The 25,256-nt window shown below is 40.2% G+C and overlaps 2 protein-coding genes across 2 annotated transcripts in view; one reads left to right on the forward strand and one right to left on the reverse strand.

Annotated features, from left to right (window-relative positions):
• Window positions 1-12,363, reverse strand: part of agps (alkylglycerone phosphate synthase) — a 37,643-nt gene extending 25,280 nt beyond the window's left edge. Inside the window, exons 1-4 of the mRNA XM_013137906.4 lie at window positions 12,122-12,363; window positions 1,742-1,831; window positions 412-505; window positions 189-309 (exon numbers count right to left, since the gene is read on the reverse strand). Of these exons, the coding sequence (XP_012993360.4) occupies window positions 189-309; window positions 412-505; window positions 1,742-1,831; window positions 12,122-12,318 (502 nt within the window). The 5' untranslated portion in view covers window positions 12,319-12,363. The remainder of the gene's footprint in view (window positions 1-188; window positions 310-411; window positions 506-1,741; window positions 1,832-12,121) is intronic.
• Window positions 12,364-18,285: 5,922 nt separating this feature from the next.
• Window positions 18,286-24,151, forward strand: nfe2l2a (nuclear factor, erythroid 2-like 2a). The gene is made up of 5 exons (XM_010879922.3): window positions 18,286-18,471; window positions 21,144-21,413; window positions 21,704-21,796; window positions 21,914-22,096; window positions 22,608-24,151. Exons 1-5 carry the CDS (start codon window positions 18,430-18,432, stop codon window positions 23,853-23,855), a joined length of 1,836 nt encoding a protein of 611 aa, XP_010878224.2. The 5' UTR covers window positions 18,286-18,429; the 3' UTR covers window positions 23,856-24,151.
• Window positions 24,152-25,256: the final 1,105 nt, after the last annotated feature.

The following is a 25,256-nucleotide window of genomic DNA, read 5'->3' on the forward strand; positions in this document are numbered from 1 at the left end:
TATGGGGACTTTGTAGCAGTACAATTCGTGCAAAACGAAAGTGACAACTGAATTGGTTGACCGTTTGCACCAATTCACTCCTGTGTGTTGTACGGAGTGACAAGGGCTACATCTATATAACGTCAGTCTGAAACCTCTCAGGACTGCTGCCAGCCTGGTGGAGGGCCAGGCATCCCAGCATGCCTCACCGTGGGCGCGGAACACTCGGTCGTCTGCCTCGTGTGAGAAGGGGATGCCCGTGGCCGTCAGGTCCTGGAGGAACGCCTCGTTCAGGTTGGCCGGCGGCAAAGCGCCTGCGTTCAGGGAAGGCTGGAACACAGACAGGAGGCGGGGCCATATAACAGACTGCTGCTTTCATTGGAACGTACGCTGTCAGGAGGAGATGAGGATGGACAACAAACGCACTCCTACCGTGGCCGGGCTTTTATGCTGCTTCACACTGGCTCCAAAGGTGTTCTCGAACCAGTCCTGCAAACTGGGCAGGATCATGCCACTGAGCCGGTACCTGGAAAGAAGCGGTGGTCCACAGTTTAGCTCTGACGCCGCAAGCATGTCGCCCCCAGACCCAGGCGACCGGAGGGGTTCGACCGGAAGACAAATGGGAAGGACGACGTGTCTGCATGTTACTGGGATAGGGCCAGAGTGTGGCGGTTCGGGATGAATGAGGTCATTGATCCGGAATGTCGTGGTCGCCAGCTGGTGCCAGGCGTCGTAGAACCGACCCTCTGCCACAGCTCAGCCACTAGGGGCACGAAGCCTTGGTCCGGCAGAACATTAAACACTGCACTTAATGAAAAGGCCACTGTCACGGACGACAGGAGAAATCTTCCTCCCATTATAGCAGCCATACACATGCAGTAGCCCAGAAATAATTCAGAAGAGTAGGTAAGGAGTTGGAAAATGTAGACAAGACTCCGGAGTACAAAACAACAACCACTGGCTGCAAAGATCCCGTTTTACTTAAACAGCTGGTTTCAGAACGAATACCCTGTATTAAGTTGCTACATACAACACTAAGACCACCCTCGTTGCCAAAACAAAGCTAATTAAAGTGCTAAGACCTATTCCCCTAAACAGAGCTAAATACAGTATACAGTCTACCAGACCCATCTGCTTTAAGTCTGATGGCCAAGGCTGTGTTCTTAAACCATACATCACGATTACAAACTATGGGGCCCATCTCTGCCTCGGGCTCTACCGTGCCAGACAAAGATAAAGTTGTAAAACAGAAGATGAAGGCACGCCAAAGAAAAGAGCCATCCATTCTGCTGTCACTGTGGATTGAATTCATGCTCAGTCACTGGACAGAGTGAGAGGCAGTGATAATAGACTAGTCTTCTTTACAACCACTGTGATTCAAACTAATCACTTCTTACATTGGCACTCCAATGTTATCTCCAAACGTTATCCCACAAGAAAAGTAAGCCAAGCAAAAGCACCCGTTAGCCATTCTACTGCGATTGGGAAGAAGAACACATGAAAGGCAATTTAGGGAGTTTGCAACATACCCCTCGTCGACCTCATGTCTGGGACTGGAACTAAATCAAGGCAACATATGTGAAGACCAGACACCAGTCACTAGATGGCACTAGCAGCCCACTCTAAATGAAGCGAGACAGGAGGGGGAGGTTTTAGGCACCGCTCCAGGAAGTGGCCCACGGATCATCAGACACCCAGAGAAAAAGAAGCCAGTCTCCTTATGAGAGTCAAGTGTTGAGAATGCAGAGCCAAGATACCATACCTCTTGCCTGTGAATTCTGCTTGGCCCTTCTTGTTGAAGAGGAATTTGGAGTCACTGTACCCCCAGCCATTCCACTTCATGATCTCCTGCCTGGGGAAACAATGAACAGTTGCACTCTGTTTCATTTGGCTGTGGAAGGCACTGAAAGCTGCTGTTATAATGCCATCTGGAGTGGCATTATAACAGCCTTATAACAGCATTATAACAACCCCCCCCTCCCCCAAAGAAAACAAACACATTAAGGACACCGCAGTAATACAATTCAAGGCAGCACAATTAGAAGGCTATCATCTTCCACCTAATGAAGTGTTGGTGTACCACCCCAGTTTTATTTATGGCCTATGCAACATGATATATCGCATTTAGGAAATGTACTTCCCTAATTTTATTTTATTGGCTATTAACATATTTGCCATGTGAGAGACAGCAGTCATATGTAGATCGGGTCTGGGTCGGTGAAGACTAGAAGTGACCATTCCATCCAGCCCCCCACTACACACACAAACCTAAAAAAAAACCTGTTGGTACAGTAAGTGAGGGAGGAAAACCTGATCCTCCTAAAACGGCCCATGGGCAGTGGCATGAGGGAGTTCTATAAACCTGAAGAGCACTGCTCTGGGGAGTGACGCTTGTGAGGTGAAGGGGAAATGTGAGGGAGGGCTCCCAAATGCCACACTAACTGATTATTCATGTTACAAGGCAGCATGAGCCATTGTTCAGAAACATAAAGAAAGAATCTTAAACTCAAACATTTTAAATAATTCCCCATGTTTGGGGTCAGTGAATTCAGTAAGTTCACTGAAATTGCAATTACTTTGTGTGTTTTTCAGTGAGAAAGAGGAGTTTGATTTAGCCTAGTTTTTTTTTTTTGACTGGCTGGAGCTGAGCCTGCTAAAACCTAACCAAGACACCATATATGCCACACGTCCTTTGGATTGATAAGTTTAACCTACACCACATTTACCTGGAGACTACTGGTACAACCAGGAGCAAGCCCACGTTCACAACAAATACAATCACCTTTAACCAACCGGGGGATCAACCCAGACCAGATATTCAAAGCTTCACAATGACACTCCTTGGGGAGCGTAATTAATCCCATAAATGGGTCTTGTGAAAGAATTAGAAAAACACTTTAGGCTTAGTTAAATAAATCAGGCCAGAGAGCACAATAAACCAGTTTGAGCACTGAACTCAGATGTCAGGCAGAATTTTACAATATCAAGAGAATGCGTCACCACTGACAGTTTAGTCACGTGCTTCCATGTCAGGGTTGAACTACCACATTATTTTAAAGAGAAATAATCAGCATGATTAAAGCACAGGCCAATTCTCTTAGAGGGGACCAACAACTCACATTGTCCCACGTGCTGGGATGCTAACGCGGTGGAGGAAAACCATTAAGAACGCCTGCCAAACAGCCAGTCAGCGTTCAGCAAGAGACAAAGTCACCCAGCCAGCCTGATCTCCTGTCACAGCCTGGCACCACAGCAGACCATGACAAGTCCACACATCAACAAGCAGCCCAATACAGCTGCTCGGATATTAATGAATTGATTGTGCATTTAAAAGGAAAGTGCAACTGTCTGAACTCCGTTCCTTGGCTAACTTTGAGAGCTTGAATATTTAAGGTATTGATATAAATAAAGTATCTGACAACCCCGATGACTAAACCTTTAGGCTAATTCAAAGTCGTGTTTAAAAAGGTAAACCCAAGTCAAGTCATTTCAAAAGACATAAATAAAAGAGGGTACAGCTGACTAACTTGTTTAAAGAAGCTCGAAATATACAAGTGCCTTTGGAAAGTATTCAGACCCCTTCACATTTTCTCATAATTGATAAAAAATATTTTCTTTGCCATCAATCTTCATACAACAAATCATAAAGGCAAGAAGTTCTCTGAAACCCGCCAATTCCTTAAAAAATAAATAAAATAAACGAAAATCTCATACACTTCAATTTAATTCACACCCTTTGCCATGACACTACCAATTGAATTCAGATGCTACCTGATCATACTTTAAAAATTTAATTCATTAGATATCATTCAGAAAGGCACACAACCTGTTTATAAAATGTCAGGTTGTGAAGACCAGGACACTCTCCAGGAAACTCAGAGAGAGAATTATGCCAAGGCATAGATCTGGGGAATGTTATTACAATATTGCTACAGCATTACTGTTCCCAGGAACCCAGTGGGCTCCACCATTGTGAAATGGAAGAAGTTTGGAACCACAAAGAGCCCGGACTCGAACCTGATTAAACATCTCTGGAGAAAAAAACAATTAATGACTGTGCAGCGACGTTCCCCATCCAACCTGACAAAGCTTGGAAGACCAGCAGGGAAGGGGGAAACACCCCAAATACAGGTGTGCCAAACATTCCCATGAAGTCACAAGGCTACAATAGCTGCCAAAGGAGCTTCAACACAGTACTAAGGGGTGTGAATACATATGTAATGTTTTATGTAGATCTTTTTTAAATAAAATTAGCAAACATTTCTTAAAAATCTATTTAATGCTGTAACATAAAATGTGGTATACAGTGTATTTTCCAAATACACTGTATACTTTTACATAGTTATTTGTAAACCATTTCTTTGCCGTATTTTCTGTATTTGAAGATCTTTTAAGCAGATGAATGAGCTGGCCAAGATTCTTCATCAAGAACGAGCAATATGGTATTGAAAAATAAATAGGTGTGAATGAGGTCTCCTTAGAGATAGTAACAACTGACAATCTTTGCTTTCATGCATTTCATGAGATATATAGAGATATATAGAGATATATAGAGATATATAGAGATATATACATACATACACACACACACACACACACACACACACACACACACACACACACACACACACACACACACACACACACACACACACACACACACACACACACACACACACACACACACACACACACACACACACACACACACACACACACACACACACACACACACACACACACACACACACACACACACACACACACACACACACACAATCTCACAAAAGTGAGTACACCCCTCACATTTTTGTAAATATTTGATTATATCTTTTCATGTGACAACACTGAAGAAATGACACTTAGCTACAATGTAAAGTAGTAAGTGTACAGCTTGTATAACAGTAAATTTACTGTCCCCTCAAAATAACACAACACAGACACAGCCATTAATGTCTAAACCGCTGGCAACAAAAGTGAGTACACCCCTAAGTGAAAATGTCCAAACTGGGCCCAATTAGCCATTTTCCCATGTCATGTGACTCGTTAGTGTTACAAGGTCTCAGGTGTGAATGGGGGGCAGGTGTGTTAAATATGGTGTTATCGCTCTCATACTGGTCACCGGAAGTTCATCATGGCACCTCAGGGCAAAGAACTCTGAGGATCTGGAGAAAAGAAAACGAGTTGTTGCTCTATTTAAAGATGGCCTAGGCTGTAAAAAGATTGACAAGACCCTGAAACTGAGCTGCAGGACGATGGGCAAGACCATACAGCAGTTTAACAGGACAGGTTCCATTCAAAACAGGCCTCGCCATGGTCGACCAACGAAGTTGAGTGCACGTGCTCAGCATCATATCCAGAGGCTGTCTTTAGGAAATAGACGTATAAGTGCTGCCAGCATTGCTGCAGAGGTTGAAGGGGTGGGGGGTCAGTCAGTCAGTACTCAGACCATACGCCGCACACTGCATCAAATTGGTCCTCATGGCTGTCATCCCAGAAGGAAGCCTCTTCAAAAGATGATGCACATAAAAGCCCCCAAACAGTTTACTGAAGACAAGCAGGCTAAGGACATGGATTACTGGAACCATCGCCGGTGGTCTGATGAGACCAAGATAAACTTGTTTGGTTCAGATGGTGTCAAGCGTGTGTGGCAGTAACCAAGTGAGAAGTACAAAGACAAGTGTGTCTTGCCTACAGTCAAGCATGGTGGTGGGAGTGTCATGGTCTGGGGCTGCATGAGTCCTGCCGGCACTCGGGAGCTACAGTTCATTGAGGGAACCATGAATGCCAACATGTACTGTGACATACTGAAGCAGAGCATGATCCCTTCCCTTTGGAGACTGGGCCACTGGGCAGTATTCCAACATGATAACGCCCCAAAAACACCTCCAAGACGACCACTGCTTTGCGAATTAAGCTGAGGGTAAAGATGATGGACTGGCCAAGCATGTCTCCAGACCTAAACCCTATTGAGCACATGTGGGGCATCCTCAAATGGAAGGTGGAGGAGCACAAGGTCTCTAACATCCACCAGCTCCGTGATGTTGTCATGGAGGAGTGGAAGAGGACTCCAGTAGCAACCTCTGAAGCTCTGGTGAACTCCTTGCCCAAGAGGGTTAAGGCAGTGCTGGAAAATGATGGTGGACACACAAAATATTGACACTTTGGGCCCAATTTGGACATTTTCACTTAGGGGTGTACGGTGTAATTTTGTTGTGTTATTTTGAGGGGACAGCAAATGTACACTGTTATACAAGCTGTACACTCACTACTTTATATTGTAGCAAGGTGTCATTTCTTCAGTGTTGTCACATGAACAGATAATCAAATATTTACAAATGTGAGGGGTGTACTCACTATTGTGAGATACTGCATATAAGGAAAATGGTGAATGAGAGGAGAAAAGGCATGGGTGGTGCGGAGTAGGATCAAATCCAACTTGCTGCCAAACTACTTCTTCCATAGGTTGGAATCCTACCCACACTTATGGTGTGGTGTGCACCAGAGACAGTGTCCCAGACCGCTGGCTGCAGCACAATACGCCCTGCTATGCCCGCGTAAAGCAAGTTTGGAAAAACAAAACCTTAGAAAATGATTTAAAATACAAAACTTTATGGGCCATCCTTCCGAACAGCTTCAAAAGCTCATAATGCAGATCAGCCAATTAAAAATGGTAAATTACTGCCACGTGAAAGAACGCTACATTGTAGTTGGTTCCAACAGATAAACTGGCACATGTTAGTGTCACATGTGACTAATTATCCTCAATAAACCAGGAGCTTTATTGCTTGATGTATCAGGAGATTTCAGATTTGCATTGAAACCGCTCCGTAATGTATTCCAGGTGGCCCATAAGAAGTCTGGAGGCCCGGTGAATCCCTTGTCCACAGCCAGATGCCAACAATGTCAACTATGAGTGAAGATGGACACCTGCCTCATGTCCATTTTAAGTTTCTGTATAGTTTGATTTTAATTATGTAAATGCCAGTATAGCATCGGAAAAGTGCAAGCAAAGTACTATATATATATAAAGATGGTAACAATCAACATGTCATTTTTCTTTTAAATGTCAACAGAGTCCTATGTCTCTTTTACAATTATTATTTTTTTTATATACAGTTGTGCTCATAAGTTTGCATACCCTGGCAGAAATGGCAAAATATTGGACTTTTCAGCACGACAATGACCCTAAGCACAAGACCAATTTGACCCCCCAGTGGTTACCGCAAAAAAGGTGAAGGTTCTGGAGTGGCCATCACAGTCTCCCGGCCTTAATATCATCGAGCCACTCTGGGGAGATGTCAAACGTGCAGTTCACGCAAGACAACCAAAGACTTTGCATAACCTGGAGGTATTTTGCCAAGACGAATTGGCAGCTATACCACTTGCAAGAATTCAGGGCCTCATAGACAACTATTACAAGACTGCACACTGTCATGGATTCTAAATGGGGCAATACACAGTATTAAGAACGAAGGGTATGCAGACTTTTGAACAGGCGTCAATTCATTATTTTCCTTGTTGCCATGTTTTGGTTTATGATGTTGCCATTCGGTTATGGAAACAAAATGAATGAAAAAGCCGCCGTCTTCATCAGGGTGTCTGTCGAAACGTTGGTCTTATTAAAAAATGATATGCATTTGAGTTTAGCGTGTGCTGCTTTTTCATTCATTTTGTTTCCATTCCGTACCCTTTAGCCAGCACCTCGTCAACTAAGGTGTGCGTTTCTTCTACTTTTATCCTGTATATTGCCATTCTGTTATGACCTCCAGTTGAATGTGAATCCTGTAATAAATAAATGATTTTGCCTGCCCACTCATGTTCTCTTTACAAATGGTACATATATTAACAATTCTCCAAAGGTATGCAAACTTTTGAGCACAACTGTATTAATTTATTTCACCATTATTGAACAGGCAAATATGCTAAAAACACATTAGTATATACAGCAATTACCTTATTAGGGTTAAACTTTGAGATAGAATGACAGAGGTTTCACCTTCTCAGATAAGGAATTAGAACCAGCAACCTTCTGTGAACTGTCCCAAAGACATTGACCACTAGGCTGCATTGCTGCCTTACTAAACCCAGCACTTAGTAGAAACCCCCCACAAACATAAACATTAAGACAGTTACAACACATACAAACGCACACATGATGAAGAGTTACAGTTATTGCCTTATTACACCACACATTAAAGAAATGTTGAAACTGTCTTTTCTGCTGTCTGCCTCACTGCCTGATCAGTACAGATCTAGAACATGACACATTCCACCTTGTGAAACCACCACTATGCTAATGTCACCAGGTGGTTGTGACAACATTCTGGAACATTCCTGATTATAACACTTACTGACAGGAATTGCAAGATAATGCCAATATTTGTCCTGAGAATAATTTTGTAGTTTGCATATGCAAATTGTTATTTTACAAGGTAAGTTGACTAATTTTACATTCTCATTTACAGTTCTAACCTGCTGTGTACAGGGAGAGGATAGGGGATGAATCAGCCAATTGGAAGCTGGGAATGATTAGGGAGTAGTGTTGGGATGAGGGCCAGATTGGAAATGTTGCCAGGACATTAGGATTAACAGTCTTAAAATGAACCATTGGATCTTCAGTGACCTCAAAGTCTGGACACCCATTTAATATCCTAACCCTAAAGTGGTTGTTTGTATTGATGAATCCTTGGCTAGGGAATTACTGAACCTACTAACGTTAGAGAACATTTTCAGAAATGACAGTCTAATTATTGCATTTCCGTTATAAACACAATAAAGCAAACAGTAATAAGAAAGAAAAGACATTAAAAATAAAAAAAACAGGAGATGACAAGGGGGGGGGCAGCAAATGAAGAACAAGGGACATTTAATATGTACATGAAAGAAGTATACCTAATACAATATTTCAAACAGAAAATAAACCGTACCCACCCTCTCCCCCAAAGATTTACCAGAACGCCCCCACCATCCCCCCACAGCTAGTGTAATGGACCATACAACCACAGGCAAGTCGCTACAACAGAAGAATATATTTAGTTGGAATTCAGAAGAATATACAGATATTTCTAAAATGTAGGTATATGCCAATTCCCTCAAACATAACTTACTCATTATAACAAGCTACTTTTCTTTACCTAAATAATACAAAAACGTGAATTGGAGTGTGGTCGGTCATTACTGAGCCTCTCATACCCTTTTCGGATATAGCTACAATGCTGCTTCAGTACCTTGTTGAGGCCGGCACCAGATAACCTTTCGGACAAACAACAACTCGTGCATTAGAAGCTGCTGTACAGCTGGAAATCGCTTCAGGCACAGAATGTTACTATTACGTCACTGAAAACGATAAACACTGCGTTTTGTTTTTATTCCGTTTGTTTATGGTAGGGTAGCAAGATGCACTTTATTTCTACTAAATATTGCGTTAAATCACAAATTAACAATTATGTACTTATTGAGATAGCAGATAGGCAGGAGACAGCTTGAGATTATTTAATTGACAGTTCCGGTTGGGTAGTGACAGACGTTAGCCCAGCTCCAGACCCAGACTATGGAAATACTAGCATGTGGCAACTCAAAACCATCTCCAGAGAACTCTCTTGAAATCTGCTAGGAAGTTGGTACAATGAGGGAAGTAAAAAATGTATGGTTTAAACATAACCTTTTACCAAAAAGGTAAAAGGTTATGTTTTAAAATACATTTTTAAGTCCAAGAATAATTGTTACCATGGAATAGAACATATACTAATACATTGTAAAAAAAACAATGGTGTCCAAAATTGAAGGTGTCCAAAATCTTATCAGATGACTGTAATTCACCTCTTCCTGCAGCCCACTATGGCAGCAAACCGAGGGACAGCAGTCAGACCCTAATTCAAACCTCACCTGGTTGGAAGTAGGTGTTCATTAAATCCATTTAAAAGTAAACCAATATTTGGGTGCAGCATGACCAAAACTCCATAACAGACAAACATAGCTCAAATTCATAAATTTTAAATTCCACATTTAGAAAGGTGGGGGGAAAAAAAAAAACCTTGACAAATCTCTAACTAAAACAACATGTAAAATATACTTTGCTGTCCCATTGTATACACCGATCGTCAATGAATTGGTACGGCATTTTACATTGTGAGCCATAAGCCCAGTCATTCAATCACATATGCTCTAGACTCGGTTACTTTATCAGAACAGATCTTTGGCAGAGCCTGTAGTCTAGCGGTAACGTGCCAAAGTCTCTATGTGCATTTAATGTGACTCATGGGAGACTGGGTTTCAGTCCCAGATCCTACCATTCATGCCGTGCTTCAACCTCACCATTCCCCCTCTAACTTCATTACTGTCACAAAGTACAACGACAGAGAACACAAACAAGACCTGGATCAAGTCAAACAACATCAGAAAGACTATGCCACAATATAAGCTGATTTTATTGTTTGCAAATAGACAAATAGTCCGAATAATATAGACATTCCAAAAAACGTTGTGTGGTAAAATCACTTTCCCGCTAAATAACGTAATGGTGTGGTAGAATTGGTGCAGTTCAAATACCACAGGATGCCTTATTTAAATTTGCAGTGTACTCAATGTAAAAAAAATATAATAATTAGAATGTTTCATTTAGTTACGTAGCAGTGGTAAAGTAACGCCCAGCTGACATTCCAGTAGCCAAGCTATGAAGTGTACAACATTTCTACACTCCAGTGACGAGCGCAGTTCAAATAAAGGCAACTCCCACAAGATACCTTCTAATTTGGTGAAGACAAGGGCAGAATTTCAACTGGGGAATCAGGCTTAGGCTAGTGTTATCTCCTATAGTAGTAGCCTGCACAAACATTGCATGGGTCAATAAAGACTTAGACCATACCAAACCTGTAAATCTGGTTCCGAAGTCAAACTCATCATTCCAGAATAAAAAAATATGGTAGCCTAACTGACCTACAGGTATGGTTGAGCTTAAATAAACATCAGAACCCTTTGCTGCTTCACAAACACCTGAAATAATAGAAAACACTTCCCAAATGCACAATGATAAGCCACCCATAATGTAGAAAAAAAAACAACAAAAACCTTAAGGATTTTGGTAGAATCATTTCATCATATTGGCCATGTTAGTTGACCTGGACATGGCCCCTATTCTACACAGTAGGTGTGGGTTCTGACAATACAATCTGTTTGAAATGTAAATATTGAGAAGGACTTGAAATGTGCTCCAAGGTGACTGTTGCTTTAAACATATCTGACACTAGATGTCACTAAAGCATGACAGTGAAAGTCCAACAGCCTCATAAGGAATTGAGAGTCAGACCACCACAGGTCTTGGCCAATCAAATCCAAGTTTTAGGCAGAAAGTTTTACCTGCTGAACTTTACCCTATTCTCATTTCTATCAAACATTACTATGACTGTGATGAGGTGTCACTTAAACCTCAACAAAATAAAACAAAAAAATATGATTATATTACTAGATATTTAAGCATATAGAATCAGCAGAAACACCATTATTTTATTCAACAGTGTAGCTTGGTAATACTGTTATTGTTTGTCTGATTAAGCTGAGATTTCTCCAGTTGTTTTGAATACTGTCATTATCAAAACATTACAAGCTACATATAAAGTGGAAATGAAATGGGCTAGGTATACTGACGATATACTATTGACTAGCTGTTCTTGTAGTGTATATGAACTTCAGCTGCCCACTTTAAACTAGGAGTGGCTCGGGTGAGCAACATACAGTAACACTCATTAAAAATAACAAAATGGTACAGCTTCTGTAGCTTTTACTGACCTCAACATTCATTTGAACTGAGAGTGTGAGAACAAAAATACCTTTTAACATTTCAAGTAACTACAATGAAAAAGATTTATAAGTAACAGAAAACAGTGGCGCGGCACCCACTTCGATGAATGAACACTTTGTCAGAGGTGGCTAGCTAGCCTGCTTGCTTAGCTAAATGAAAGAATCAGTGTCTGAATATGAATATACAAGCGATGTTATCGTTTGTAAAAACTAAATAAACAATCAAAACACTAATGTTACGTCTTAATTTCAATAAAAACATGATAGCTATTTCATACGTACTGCTATAGGTAGCATTTCTGCTCCACCACTGCTAGTAATGCATTACCACTGCCAATCCTACCTCTTTTTCGGCACCGTCCCTTTTTTCCCTTCATTTGAGCAAAGAGCATCAGCTTTGCATTCTGCGGCGATTATTCCCGATTCACCGTCCTCATGCTTCTGTAAATGACCGGCAATTACTCGCAATCTTTGCTGGGCAATTCGTTGCCTCTCGGAACTGTTGCTGTTTGACGCCATGCTGCTTCCGTGTTTGTGCATGGAAAGCCTGCTGTCAGAGGTCAGCAGTGCATAGTGATAGTAGGATATGAGGTATATTGTAACAGAATCCCATCATGCTTTGCAATTGATACGTGCCATGTTAATCTTGGTGGTGCATCCAATCCACATATTTATATTTTATTGTTGAAAAATGTTTCATTATAGACTGTCTCTGATATTAATATAACTTGCTTATTTATTTTATTAGCTTTTTGTTGTTGCACCTTTTCACCACTCGTGGTATGTATGTAGATAGTACCGGTTAAAATAATAAAATGTTTGACACAATCGAGTTGATTTTAATTGTTAGTTTAATTTGCCCTACAGCATGCTGGAAATATGAAGTGTCCCTTTAATTCGTGGTAAATGTATTCCCAAAGTTCTGAAATCATCAGTTCAGGGATTAAGTCAAGAGAATGACATTTAACAGGTGGCAATTTTAATATACATGAACACTGCTTTTGATTGTCCTTTTCTCTGAAAATTTTTATCCATAGACAGGTAGCCTACGCTTGTTTATTACAGAAGCCTGCAGATCTCAAAAGACCATGAATAGAAAACTTAAAAACACTGATAAAAGGAACCTTATAGTTTAAAATAACAGACATTTAATGCCAGAAATTAATTCTTTAAATTGGTCTAGCGCTTAGTGCCTTAAGCCTTACTAGTGCTCTTTAGAATTCATTTATTTTGGTTACTGTATCTGTTTGAATTTAAGACACAGTCAGTGATTTTCAGCCACCCTTTGTAAAAGTGGCATTGTTGAGTCAAAAAGGGTCCCCGAAAATTGTGTGCTGCGTCATGTACGCGCCCAATATTTGGCCCAAGACATCAACACTTGCTTTCAAACTTCAAATTAAATGGCTAACTGAGGTATGATAGTAATCTTAATTACAGATAATGCACATATGAACAACACATTTCACATCCAACCTGAAATGGGAGGTAAAAAAAGGATTTTCTTAATTGCTAAAGTCCCAGGCTGCATCTTTAATTTGATAGAACTATTATCATATTCTAATGCTTTGACAGTCTAGAGCACAGAGAAGAACATTTAATCCTTAGATCCTATTCCACATTTATTTGTGTACACATGCTCCTTGTAAAAAAAAAAAGTTACTGTTGAGCCCTGAGTTAGCTTGTCCATCCGATTTGCCTCATGTCTCTGAAATTGTTTAATTCATTCTTGCCATATATGAGCAATTTGACAGGACATACATTTATGCACCATTCACATGAAACAATGCCAATAGTCAATAGAAAAAGCACAACATTTTGGTATAAGTACTACCTGGGATATTGATTAATGTTAGTTGATGTGATACAATTAGGCAATTTCTTACAGGAATACATCCAATGTTTTACGACATATAACCCAGATCAGTAACAACTTTCTCTCTAACCTCCATGAATCACGTTGCCAAGTGAAAGTGAAGCATGAGTGAATTCTGGAGTTTCCATATGGCTTCTAAATGTATATGTTGTCTTATAAGAAATTATAGAACAGTCAACCACAGCTTTCTGGCACTTTTCCAACAAAGTTCAGACAATTATTTCACTCTAATACCAACATCTAATACACACCAAAGTAAAGAAGCAGAGAAATTCTTTCACACGTAGGTTAAAACTCACGAGGCAAGGCATTGTCAAAACTTTATTCATGGAGAAAACATTTGACAAGGTGTCTGCATATTGTACTCTATAAGTGGCATGTTGTGGAATAAATTATCCCTATTCTCCAGATGGTAGGTTTGTGTCCCTCAGGCCAGAGCATTAACTCCCAAAACAAAGTTCTGTAATGCACTGACTGCAAACAATTAAGAGTCGAAGTGTATCACAGAACTTTACTTGGAAAGCCACGGTGCCACATAGTAGGCTATTCCTTTGTGCCAACCCTTTTCGCCAAATCTTCACCTGCAACATATAACAAGACAGTGAAATATTTTCTATTCATGTACTTGCTTGGTGAACACTTTTATTTAACACTAGTGTGGAAAATATTTAATTATGGGGTGGAGATGGCTCTCCACACAGTATTAAAATGTAACCAAAGTTAACTTCACTATGAAATGAGATAAAACTAAAACAAGCAACGCTGAGCTCTTGAAAATGTTTGCATTACATGAAACTTGGTAGAGTAGGCTATTAACTCTGGGCAAATTAAAGACAAGACAGAAAAAATTGAATGACCAGCCTGCTGTTGGAAACTTAGATTGATTCTCCATCTGCCACCACATAATGATTAAATCACACAATCATATACAGTATGGGCTTTTCTTACATAAGTATTTACTTCGCAGTTCAACCTTGACTATATTCAAGGTTGTAAAAGTTAACAATTAGTACACTCCAGATGTGGAATAGATGACGTGTCTTAAGGTTCCAAATTTGGAATCATGAATTTCTTTATGCTGAACATTTCACCTCAGGGGTAATACACCCACATTCATTATGCAACTGTTTAGCGACTTGTTGAGTTTTTCACAAGCCACAGACTGATCTTAACAATGACAATAATACATGATCAATGGTCTACCTATAAAACGCAAAACATTCCACAATGTCGACATGAGTTAGCAATTAGTTAGCATATAAATTGTATTCAATACATTATGGATATTTGCTAATTGTCTTGAAGTTACAAAGTGCAAAATAAAACAGTGAATTAAAGTATGTTGGAATTCGATAAACCGATTTGAAATACCATAGCTGCATACCTGTAAATAACACAAAACAATGATAAGAAACTAAAAGTACAACTGAATATACTGTACCTGGTAGAAAGTGAGCACTGTTAAAGGGGGCCAGCTGCAATCCAGCACGAGGGCAAACAGATCATAAAACGCCAAAAACAGTGGCCTATCTGCAATTGTTGCAGGGCTAACTATCAAATCAAACAGGAGTTTCCCCGATTCTTATTTCGCGGTGGTCGTCCCTCTGGAGGCTCCAAACAGTGTTCGAAGTGCCTTCATATCGTTTTTACCTCTTATTTCAGCTCTGTGCAGTTCAGTCTGCAGCTGGAAGAATGTCGACGTGGAGCTGCCAAACGTGAACGCGTATTCGTGGGCGCGCTTGAAAAAAAAAAGCGTAGTGTAATTTCAGATAGTAGGACAGTGAAGTGGACTTCATAGGTAAGGTTGCCTATATAGCTACAGATATAGTGCGGCTCTATTAGGATGTGTTATAGTGAGTGGTATAAATACCACCTCATTTACAACACAGGTTTCAAAACGCGACTTAAAAAGAGATTTCAACCGGGTACTGGCACTCAGGTGTCAAAATGTTTTACTTGTAGTCTAGGGGCTTTCAAGGATATTATTTTACTAACTAGTTTAGTATTCTAGAAACATGTTTCAGCATAGGCATGATTTATTTACTTTAAAGGTAAGAAATTGGCCTAAATGTCAAGCAATAATGGAATATAGATACACATATATATACACACACACACATACAGCCTGTATACCTAATTTCATTGAAAATACTATTTCATATTATTTAAATAGATATGGTATGTAGTGGACAGGTCAATTTCAAAGGCAACAGAATCCAGGCTATACCATCTGACCTTGAGTCAACAGTCTGGGTCTTTTCTGTCTCAGGTAGCCAAGTACCTAAACTGGTTCTTGCTTGATCTGGAGTTCAGGGACTATAAATGTTAGCAGGATTTTCTAGCAACAACAATCACTCACTAATAATTGCTGTTTAAAAGTAAATACTTACTTGTTCTATACTTTTGGTAAAGTATTCAGATCCCATAGTTTTCTCTACATTTTGTTGTGTTATAGGCTACATTTTTATAATCCTGTAATTTTCTCTACATTTTGTCATTTTCTCTACAAATGTCCTTATCATTTCATAAGTTTTAGAAATGATAAGCACATTTATTGAAAGTAAAAACTGAGGTAGTATTCAATAATTTGTAGAAGGGCCTTTGGCAGTGATCACAATGGTTAATCTTGTTGGGTATGCCTCTACCTGCTTTGCAGATCAGGATTTGGGCCGTTTCTCTCATTCTTCATTACAGATCCTCTCAAGTTCTGTCAGTTTGGATTGATAGTCTCTGTGAACTGTGATCTTCAGGTCTTCTCACAAATGTTCAATTGGCCTTTGGCTGGTACACTCAAATACATTCATAGACTTGTTCCAAAGCCACTTCAGTGTTGTATTTTTACTAAGTTCTGTTGGATGGCCGGTTCTAGCAATATTCTTGGTAGTTTCAAACTTCTGCCATTCCACTGTGCTCCTGGGATCTCTCAATGCTTTAAAAAAAATGTAAACCATCCCTAGATCTGTGCCTCAACACAATTTTTGTCTTGGAGGTATAAAGAGTTTTCTTTGACTTCATAGCTTGGTTTTTGCAAATTATATGCACTGTGAAGTGTGAGACATTATATAGACAGATGTGTGCCTTCCTAAATCATGTCCCGTCAATCGAATGTGCCACAGGTGTACTCAAATCAAGTTCTAGAGACCTCTCAAGGATGATCAAAGGACATAGGATGCATTCAAGCTCAATTTGGTGTGTCATGGCAAAGCTTCTGAAAACGTATATACTTTTAGATACTGAGATCTTTTTTCTCAATAAATTGGCACAGATTTCTTAAAACTGTGCAACTATGGCCCTTCAGGTGGGTACTGTAATTAATACATTTAATAAAACACTTAAATAAATTACAACCAGCAATTTAGCTTTTGTAGTATGTCAATGTCCTATCACCAAAACACTCATTGTTTTATCAAATCACACAATCTATAGACATGTTTAACTAATCAAATTGCACGGGTCACCATACATAGACATGCTTAGTTGGGCAAAGAAAGAACAACATTTGTGGTTGTTTTCAGTAAAGAAATATTTTACTAAATGTATCAACTGGAATAGTCCAGTGGTCTGGATAAAACCGGGCCCACTGCTCAATCAGCGAGGACTCACTATATTTCACCAATCAAGTATAAGTGTCTTACAAATCTATTTAAAAATCTATTCATGGCATGACTCACCTGTGGGACTGTGGTAATACAGGACAAACATAAGTACAGGTAACATTTTCAAAGTTTCAGCTGCTGATGACTCAGTGTTGTTTCTAGCAAATCCCACTAGAATTAGTGATTCCTAAACTTGAGGTTCAATAGGATGAGAATGAGTTGAGGTTCTACTTAGCTAAGTCTCAGGCCAAACTAACATGTGAGGCTAGGCCTGTGCACCACCTTCTATTAAACCATGCATGTGAAAGTGCTGGCTACTTTACTAGCAAATGAAATACCTGGGTATCAAAATATCAAAAAAACGAATGAAATCTTGCAAAGGTTTGATATCATCTTAAATTTCTTTCATAATATCTCACAAAATTGATGTACCATACATTGTAGAGAAGTGTAGTCAACAACAGCTGCAGGTAGCCTAGAGTAGATATTGTGAAAGAAATCAAATTATTTTAAACCCAACCTTAATTTAATCCTTACCTTAGCCAAACTGGCATAAATCTTACATTTGCACCAAAAATAGAATTTTCCTTGTTCTAGGTTCTCTGAGGCTGTGGAATCAGACTTTGTTTTTATTTCATATGAATTTGTGGCTGTTTACTCAAGTCAAAATGGAGAAATATATTTTTGTATAGTTACCAAATATTTATTTTGTTTTAAAATAAGTTAAAGACTTTATCTTGAGATTCATGTACACTATCTTATCAAAAGTAATTGTATAGAAATATTAATGGGGCAGAGATTAAGGAAGTCATTAAGGACATGTCTTTGAATTCATTTTTATGGTTTACATAAAAACCTCGTCGTTATATGTATATAAATGTTACATTGGCTGTCCAGAGGAGTCTGTGTTTATCCGCCCAATAGGATGTTGAGGGACGACCCCAGCGTAGCTCTCTCGGAGCTCTTGACTGGTTGCCGCATCTTGTGGGCAGGGCCAATGCTTGGGGTTTTCCGTAAAATTTCATAAGATTAGAAGAAATTATTCCCTCATAGCCAAAACGTTGCCCTCTGCCGGACTCCTCGCTTTCGGATAGTCCACCATTTTATATTGCTGTAAAGGATTACAAATATATTTTTATATATTGGGCTTTTCTTTACGAAGAGACAAACCAACTCTCCATTATGATGGAATTGGAGATGACTAAAATACATCCTAGTCAACAGGTAAATATGACTTTATTAGCTGTAACGCAGTACACTATCGTAGCTGAAGGTTGATCTATATTGATCCTTATTGTTGAAAAACTCTTATTGGATATTTCCAGAAAAAAATAATACGCATTAAAGTTTGAGCTCGTTTATCAACTGTCAGGTTCAACCTAATCGTTTTTTCCCGATAATAATACAATTTGCAATTCAATAGTTATGTGAGTTAATCATATGAAACGATTGTGCTTTTTTTATAGATTGTCATAATCGTTAATGTTATGTTCTCTTATAGTTCGACAATCGCATTAGACCTACTCCTAAACTATGCTAGGCTACTTACTGCCTGTATGCTAGCCTAGAATTTCCATCTGTAAACTCGCTCTAGGCTCGGTCACTAGCATTTATTGACAATTCTGCAAAGTCATGGATGGAAGTCGGGCGGGTTCCTCCCACTTAATTCAGTTCAATTACATTAGAAAGACCGCTCAATTTAAGAATTCTGTGTAATGGTACAATTATTGTTAAGTTGGCTCTCCGCGGACTTTTTCCCTTCATTGCGTTTGTTTTTTGGCCCTAGGAATCCGCCCACATACCACTAGAACCCTATTGCGTGTGTTTTGGGGAAGGAATTTATACACTTACCTTTGCTCCATACAACTGATGTCACAATCGAATTCCGGAATTTAGTGTTTCATTTTATATTGATGTAAACCGGTTCTGCCACACTAATTTGGTCAAATGAACAAGACAATGAACATCAGTTAATGATTAAAATGGTGTCTGTGGTTCAAGTTTCTACACATACTGAGAAAAAAAGAAAAAAAAAACCTATGTGAAGTATATCTTGGTTTTGAACTAACAAATAGAAAAATAAATAGCTTGTATTACACTGACCTGCAGAATCGACCCAGAAATGTTGCAATCATCCTGATATCCACAAAAATATACTAGTTCTTTGACAGACGAAAGTGACACATTATAGTATACATTTCAGAATGATCAGTGAGCTGATAACTAGTATGGTTTGTGGATAATATTTCAACACACCAGTATTATTTGTAACAAAATAGTTTTTACTTGAATGTTTATCCAAACAATTTATCAAAATGGACAGATGGAGTCAACACGTTTGCAGTGCAGTTACATCATCCTTTTTTCAGGCTCCAATACCTCAATACTTCAAAACCCTCCTTAAAATAGGTCTGGACAGGGAAAATCTAACATTTATGACTGTTCTCCTGTCACTTATTTAGAAATACATTTATAAAATCTTGCTGTTCCTCAGAAGGGATTATGAAATAAGTAAAGTGAATGAAGGTCATTCATTTCTTTTAAGGCAGTATGAACCTGTCCTGTATAATGGTGTTTACAAAAGATTTTCAAGATGTCTTCACAGGTAGTTGTGGTTGGTTTTGTGTGGTAGAGGTGTGAAACATGGATATAGTTTGCTTTTGAAAGGAGAAAACATGGCGGGCCACAAGAGGTGCCATCATCCAGCAGCTGTTATGTATTACGTGTGGTTGTTTGCGCTCACTACGCCGACCAAGAGTAATAGTGGGACTTATTTCCCTAACCAGACCTTGTGACGTTACTGGATTTTGTTTTGTGGACTAGCACCAGCTTTGACGTAACACCCAAGGGGTTAAAGTGTCTTTTGCAGTTCTGCACCTATGATGCTTACATATAGAGGCAATGTTTTTATGCTAATTTCTGAAAAGGACATTAAAGATAATAGGCCATAAGTAAATCAATAACTAGTTGTATTTCATTGATTTTGACTACACACTTGTGCATTTCATTTGCAAGGCCAAGTAGTTTTGGGAGTCAGTAAGCTAATAAATAACAGCACGCTGAAAATCTCTACAATATCACATCCTCTTTACACTTCCTTCTGCTTGTGATCATCTGATCGGCCTCCTTTTACTGTCCTTGTCATGTGACCCATGGTCTCTGAAAGTATAGTTTTTCTTTACTACCCAGATGAATAACAAAAAGTCACATGCTTCGAACTTTCCTTGTGACCTAATAGGGTGGGATTACGCAATCTCCCAAACTCTTGTGAAACATTTCCTTCTGTAAGGTCTGTGTAATGGATGTTAAGAGGCCCAGAAGAGACAGGACAGTCCTGTTTGTAACACCACTAATGACCATCAGCCACTGTATGGCCTTGTTATAAATGTGGTACAACAGTGGGGACATTTTAAACACTATTTCAACATCTTAACCTCTAATGGTTCTCAAAATAGTCAATGTAGTGTTCTTGTGGTACAGTGTGGTGGATCAAACAAAACGTAAACCAGGTATTATTTAAAGCTGGATCTATATTTTCTCATCAGTGATTTAATTTGTTTAAATCTTATTTTTTTTATTTATTTCTTCATTCGGCCCATTGTCCATTATTGTATTTGGTTAAAGAATGATCCAGTCTCTATCTTACCACCTGAAAAAGCACATCCTCTCCATATGTGGCAACCCAACTCTGGGAAATGGAGAAGTGCATCTATTATTCATCAGGCTTCTTCCTCATTACATTCCTGCCAGAGTTGTCGTCAATAGACTGACACCTGAAGGGAAAGGGCGTGGCACCGGCGGGAGCCAACACGCTCACAATAGGGACACGCTGTCCTTGTTTCCGCTTCACCGTTCTCCTCCGGGTTCCAGTCTAACCTGTCTTTTTTTTTTGGTAGGATGTGGACCTGATTGACATCTTGTGGAGGCAGGACATAGACCTGGGCGCGGGGCGTGAGATGTTTGACTACTGCCACCGCCAGAAGGAGCACGAGCTACAGCGGCAGAGGGAGCAGGACGAGGAGAAGCAACAGCAGCTGCTGAGGGAGCAGGAGAAGGCCCTGCTGGCGCAGCTGCAGCTGGACGAGGAGACAGGGGAATTCGTGCCCCGCCTCACGCCTGGAGGATCGCCACCCCCGTCTGTCACAGTACAGTCCCAAGTCACACAGGTAGAACTCACTGCCCCTCCCTGCCACGGGTACAGCTGCTCCTTAGCTACGTAAACGCTTTGTTGAATGTAATAAGGGAAATGCGGGTGGCTCTGTAGTTTTGTGCTGGCGGATTTGGCGCTGTGGAAACTGCTCTTGAAGAGCGTCGGGTAGCACTAGGTCCTCAGGCCAAATTCAGACCTATTCTTTAACGAAAAACAGGCACTAAAAACAATTATCAAACGGCATATAATGTTAGCATAGCAGGCAGTTAGATGAAAACCTGAAGTGGGTTGACGTTTGGTTTTCAGAATGTCAGCTTCACAGAAGACGGGGATGCTATGTCATTCGATGAATGTATGCAACTGCTGGCTGAGACGTTTCCCCTGGTAGAGGCAACTGAGGTAAGAGCGCAGACATTCATTATTTGCTTAAAAGTATGCTTATAATAATATCTCATGGACAGTGAATAATGTTGTATGTACCTGTCTTTCACAGTGGTTCTGTCCTTTTCGTTGTAGACCACCTCTGCCTGTCTAGACACCACGTTAGCCCCAGCCCTGCACAGCAGCCACCTCATGATGGCATCCGAGCTGCCAGTGTTGACCCAGCCACCCCTTCTCCCAGCCCCACTGCCCTCACGAAGGACCTCCACAGAGTTAGAGCAAGCCTGGATGGAGCTTTTGTCACTTCCTGAGCTGCAGGTACAATAGGCATATTCTACTGGGTCAATGGCACTGAGGTCTGTGGTTTAACAAACACCCAAAGAATGCATGTTTAGCAACAGCCAGACATGTGGACATTTTCACCTTTGTTTTGTGTTTTTGAATGGTAAACATAGAAGCAAATAACACTTCGCTAATTCTATACTGAGCAGGTTGACAAAGCACTATTGACTCAAACAGGAGCATAGCCTTAAAAGGAAACTCCAGGTGTTTTGGTATAACCTAAATGGCTTCTAAAGCTTTGTATGCAGCAAGTAAACCGAACCAGAAACCACTTCTACTGTAAACATTTTCTAATTTAATGCAGACCTTTTAGTCATCTTTATTTGAAATATTAGACTGCTGCAAAATGTTGGCTTCTACTGTATATAGAGAGGTTTGAAACAGTAAACACCAAAAATAGCTACTTAAGGTGATAGTAGTATATTCACATTTTTATGTCTGAAACCGCTTGATTTTTTTTTTTACATTTCTGAATCTTGTTTTCCAGCAATGTCTGAACATGCAAATGGAAGACACACTGGAGCAGACCAGAGGATATCTGCACACGACCAACACTCCAGAGGTGCATGAGCCAGACTACACCTTCTACTCGTTGGCCAACCTGCCAGACGTGGCAACCAACACAGCAGAGGCCTGCCCGGTGGATTTGATCAATGCCTACGAAAGCATTCCCAACATGGCTCCTATTGACCACCTCAGTCAGATGACCCAGAAGGCTCCAGATCTAAATACACACTTCAGTGCAGACACTTTCTGTGACGTGTTTTACCCAGACATCGTCAACACAAAAGTAACGAGCGTCCCACTACCTTGTGGCCGAGGAGATGAAGGGAACTCGTTGGCCGAGATCCCAAGCAAGCCTTCTTATATACCAATGGAATTACATGACCTTTCTCCTGGAGATTCATTTGACAGCAGCAACAAACCAGAGCTAATGCCAGAATTTCCCGATTCGGATTCAGGTGTGTCTGTGGAAGCAAGCCCACATTATAGCTCCCCAGAGAAATCACGGTCTGGGGATGGCTCCTTTGGTGGCTACAGTGATTCAGACATGGAGGAGATGGACAGTAACCCTGAGAGTGCAGAATCAGACTACTCAGAGATGTTCTCCCTGTCTTTCCAACCAGATGGCCAGCAACCACCTCTGCTGGAGTTAGCTCACCAACAAGACAAAATGCCCAAACATGGCAAGACTGAGCCAGATGAGGAGACTGGCCACAACGAATTGCCTTTCACCAAAGACAAGAAGACAAGGCGCTCAGAGAAGCGTCTCTCCAGAGACGAGCAGCGAGCCAAGGCCCTACAGATTCCCTTCACCGTGGACATGATCATCAACCTACCAGTGGATGACTTCAATGAGATGATGTCGAAGCACCAGCTCAACGAGGCCCAGCTGGCGCTGGTCCGAGACATCCGCCGGCGAGGCAAAAACAAGGTGGCCGCCCAAAACTGCCGCAAGCGGAAGATGGAGAACATTGTGGAACTTGAGTATGACCTAGACTCGCTGAAGGAGGAGAAGGAGCGACTACAGAGAGAGAAGATCGAAAACAACAGCAGCCTGCGGCAAATGAAGCTGAAGCTCAACACCCTGTACCTGGAGGTGTTCAGCCTGCTGAGAGACGAGGAAGGGAAGCCCTACTCCCCATCAGAGTACTCCCTCCAGCAGACCACTGACGGCACGGTCTTCATTGTCCCCCGCATTAAAAAGACACTCATTAAGAAAAACGACAACTAGCACTTCTCTGCTTTACTACTTGGTACTGCATTAGTAACAATACTATGCAAACGATAACTTTGTAGTTGCTTGGCTTTAAGCATTAGTAAAACAGCAGAACTATTATATAGTTTTTGCCTAGTATTTTTGAAGCTCTCCATGAGTTATTTTGTACTGGTCTATTTTCTTTTTATATTCTTTGTAAATACATAATTTGCTATTGAGAGTGTATTGTATATATTATGTTTTAGTATTATAATTATACTGTTGCGATCACGTTAATTAAGTCAGTTTTATAAACTTTACTCTGATTTGCAGCTCCATTTCTTTTGTATCTCCTGACTTGTGCTTTATAATGAAATAAACTATTTAGTCAATTAGTCACTTGCTTACCTTTAACATTGTGACATATTGTAATGGAGCCTATAGCATGAATGCCAGTTGCACATATGGCTTTGGTTACCTATTTACATGTTTTGAAGCCTCCAGGTCTCCCCAGAAGCTGACAGGGAGGTTGCAGTGAACCAAGCAAGTGCAATTCTTCATGTAATTAAAATCTATTGTAAAATCTACGAAACACAAAGCCCCTGATACAGCACAGTTAACAAAGCTTATAATATATTGACCAAAATCTTTTAAATCTATAGAATTGTGTGAAAGTCAAAAGTTTTTGGAGAAAACTGTCCAAGAGCATTCAGTCTTGCAACACCTTTTTCCAGTGTTTAGCTACACTCCACCAGAACCGTGATAGGCACATTCAGGGGTCCACGAGACAGAAACAGTGTGGCACATAGTATTGATTTGCAGTTCTGGGTACTTTTACTCACAAACGCTACATCTGAATGTGAAGACTTATAGACCAAATCACATACCATGAGGCTGGCAAAAGGCAAAAAAGGAGCTTCCCAGAGTTCTTAATAACACATGAAAGATATCACAAAGTCCTTTAAGGAGAGATTTATTTATTCAATGAACACATAACATGCATTTATATTTGCTAGAATGATACCTACCTTTGTCAGACAAGGGGCTGTAAAATCATCAATATGAAATTTAGAAATGTTTAGAATGTTATTTAACAACGCTAAACATTAAAGAGGAACAGAAGCAGTTCAGAGCGGCAGCAAACTGAAGGGCCATTTTGTCTCAGTTCATAATAATACATTAATATGTTTATGATGGAACAAACCTTTCAATTGACTTATGATTGCCTACAAAGCTGTTAAATTTTATAAACTGGTTAAAATGTAAACTCTTGAATCATATTTTTCACAGATCTCTACCTTTTAGATGTGTCAGTCCTTTCTCTGCAATAACGCAGGCTCTGAAATCATGTTCATCCGGATTTGTTTTTTTTGGTTTGTTTTCCAAAACCTTTCTGGTGCTTTTCAAACCATACTTCAGGTTTATGAGGATATTTTA

Source organism: Esox lucius, chromosome 16 (genome assembly GCF_011004845.1).
Source record: "Esox lucius isolate fEsoLuc1 chromosome 16, fEsoLuc1.pri, whole genome shotgun sequence".
Taxonomy (NCBI): domain Eukaryota; kingdom Metazoa; phylum Chordata; class Actinopteri; order Esociformes; family Esocidae; genus Esox; species Esox lucius.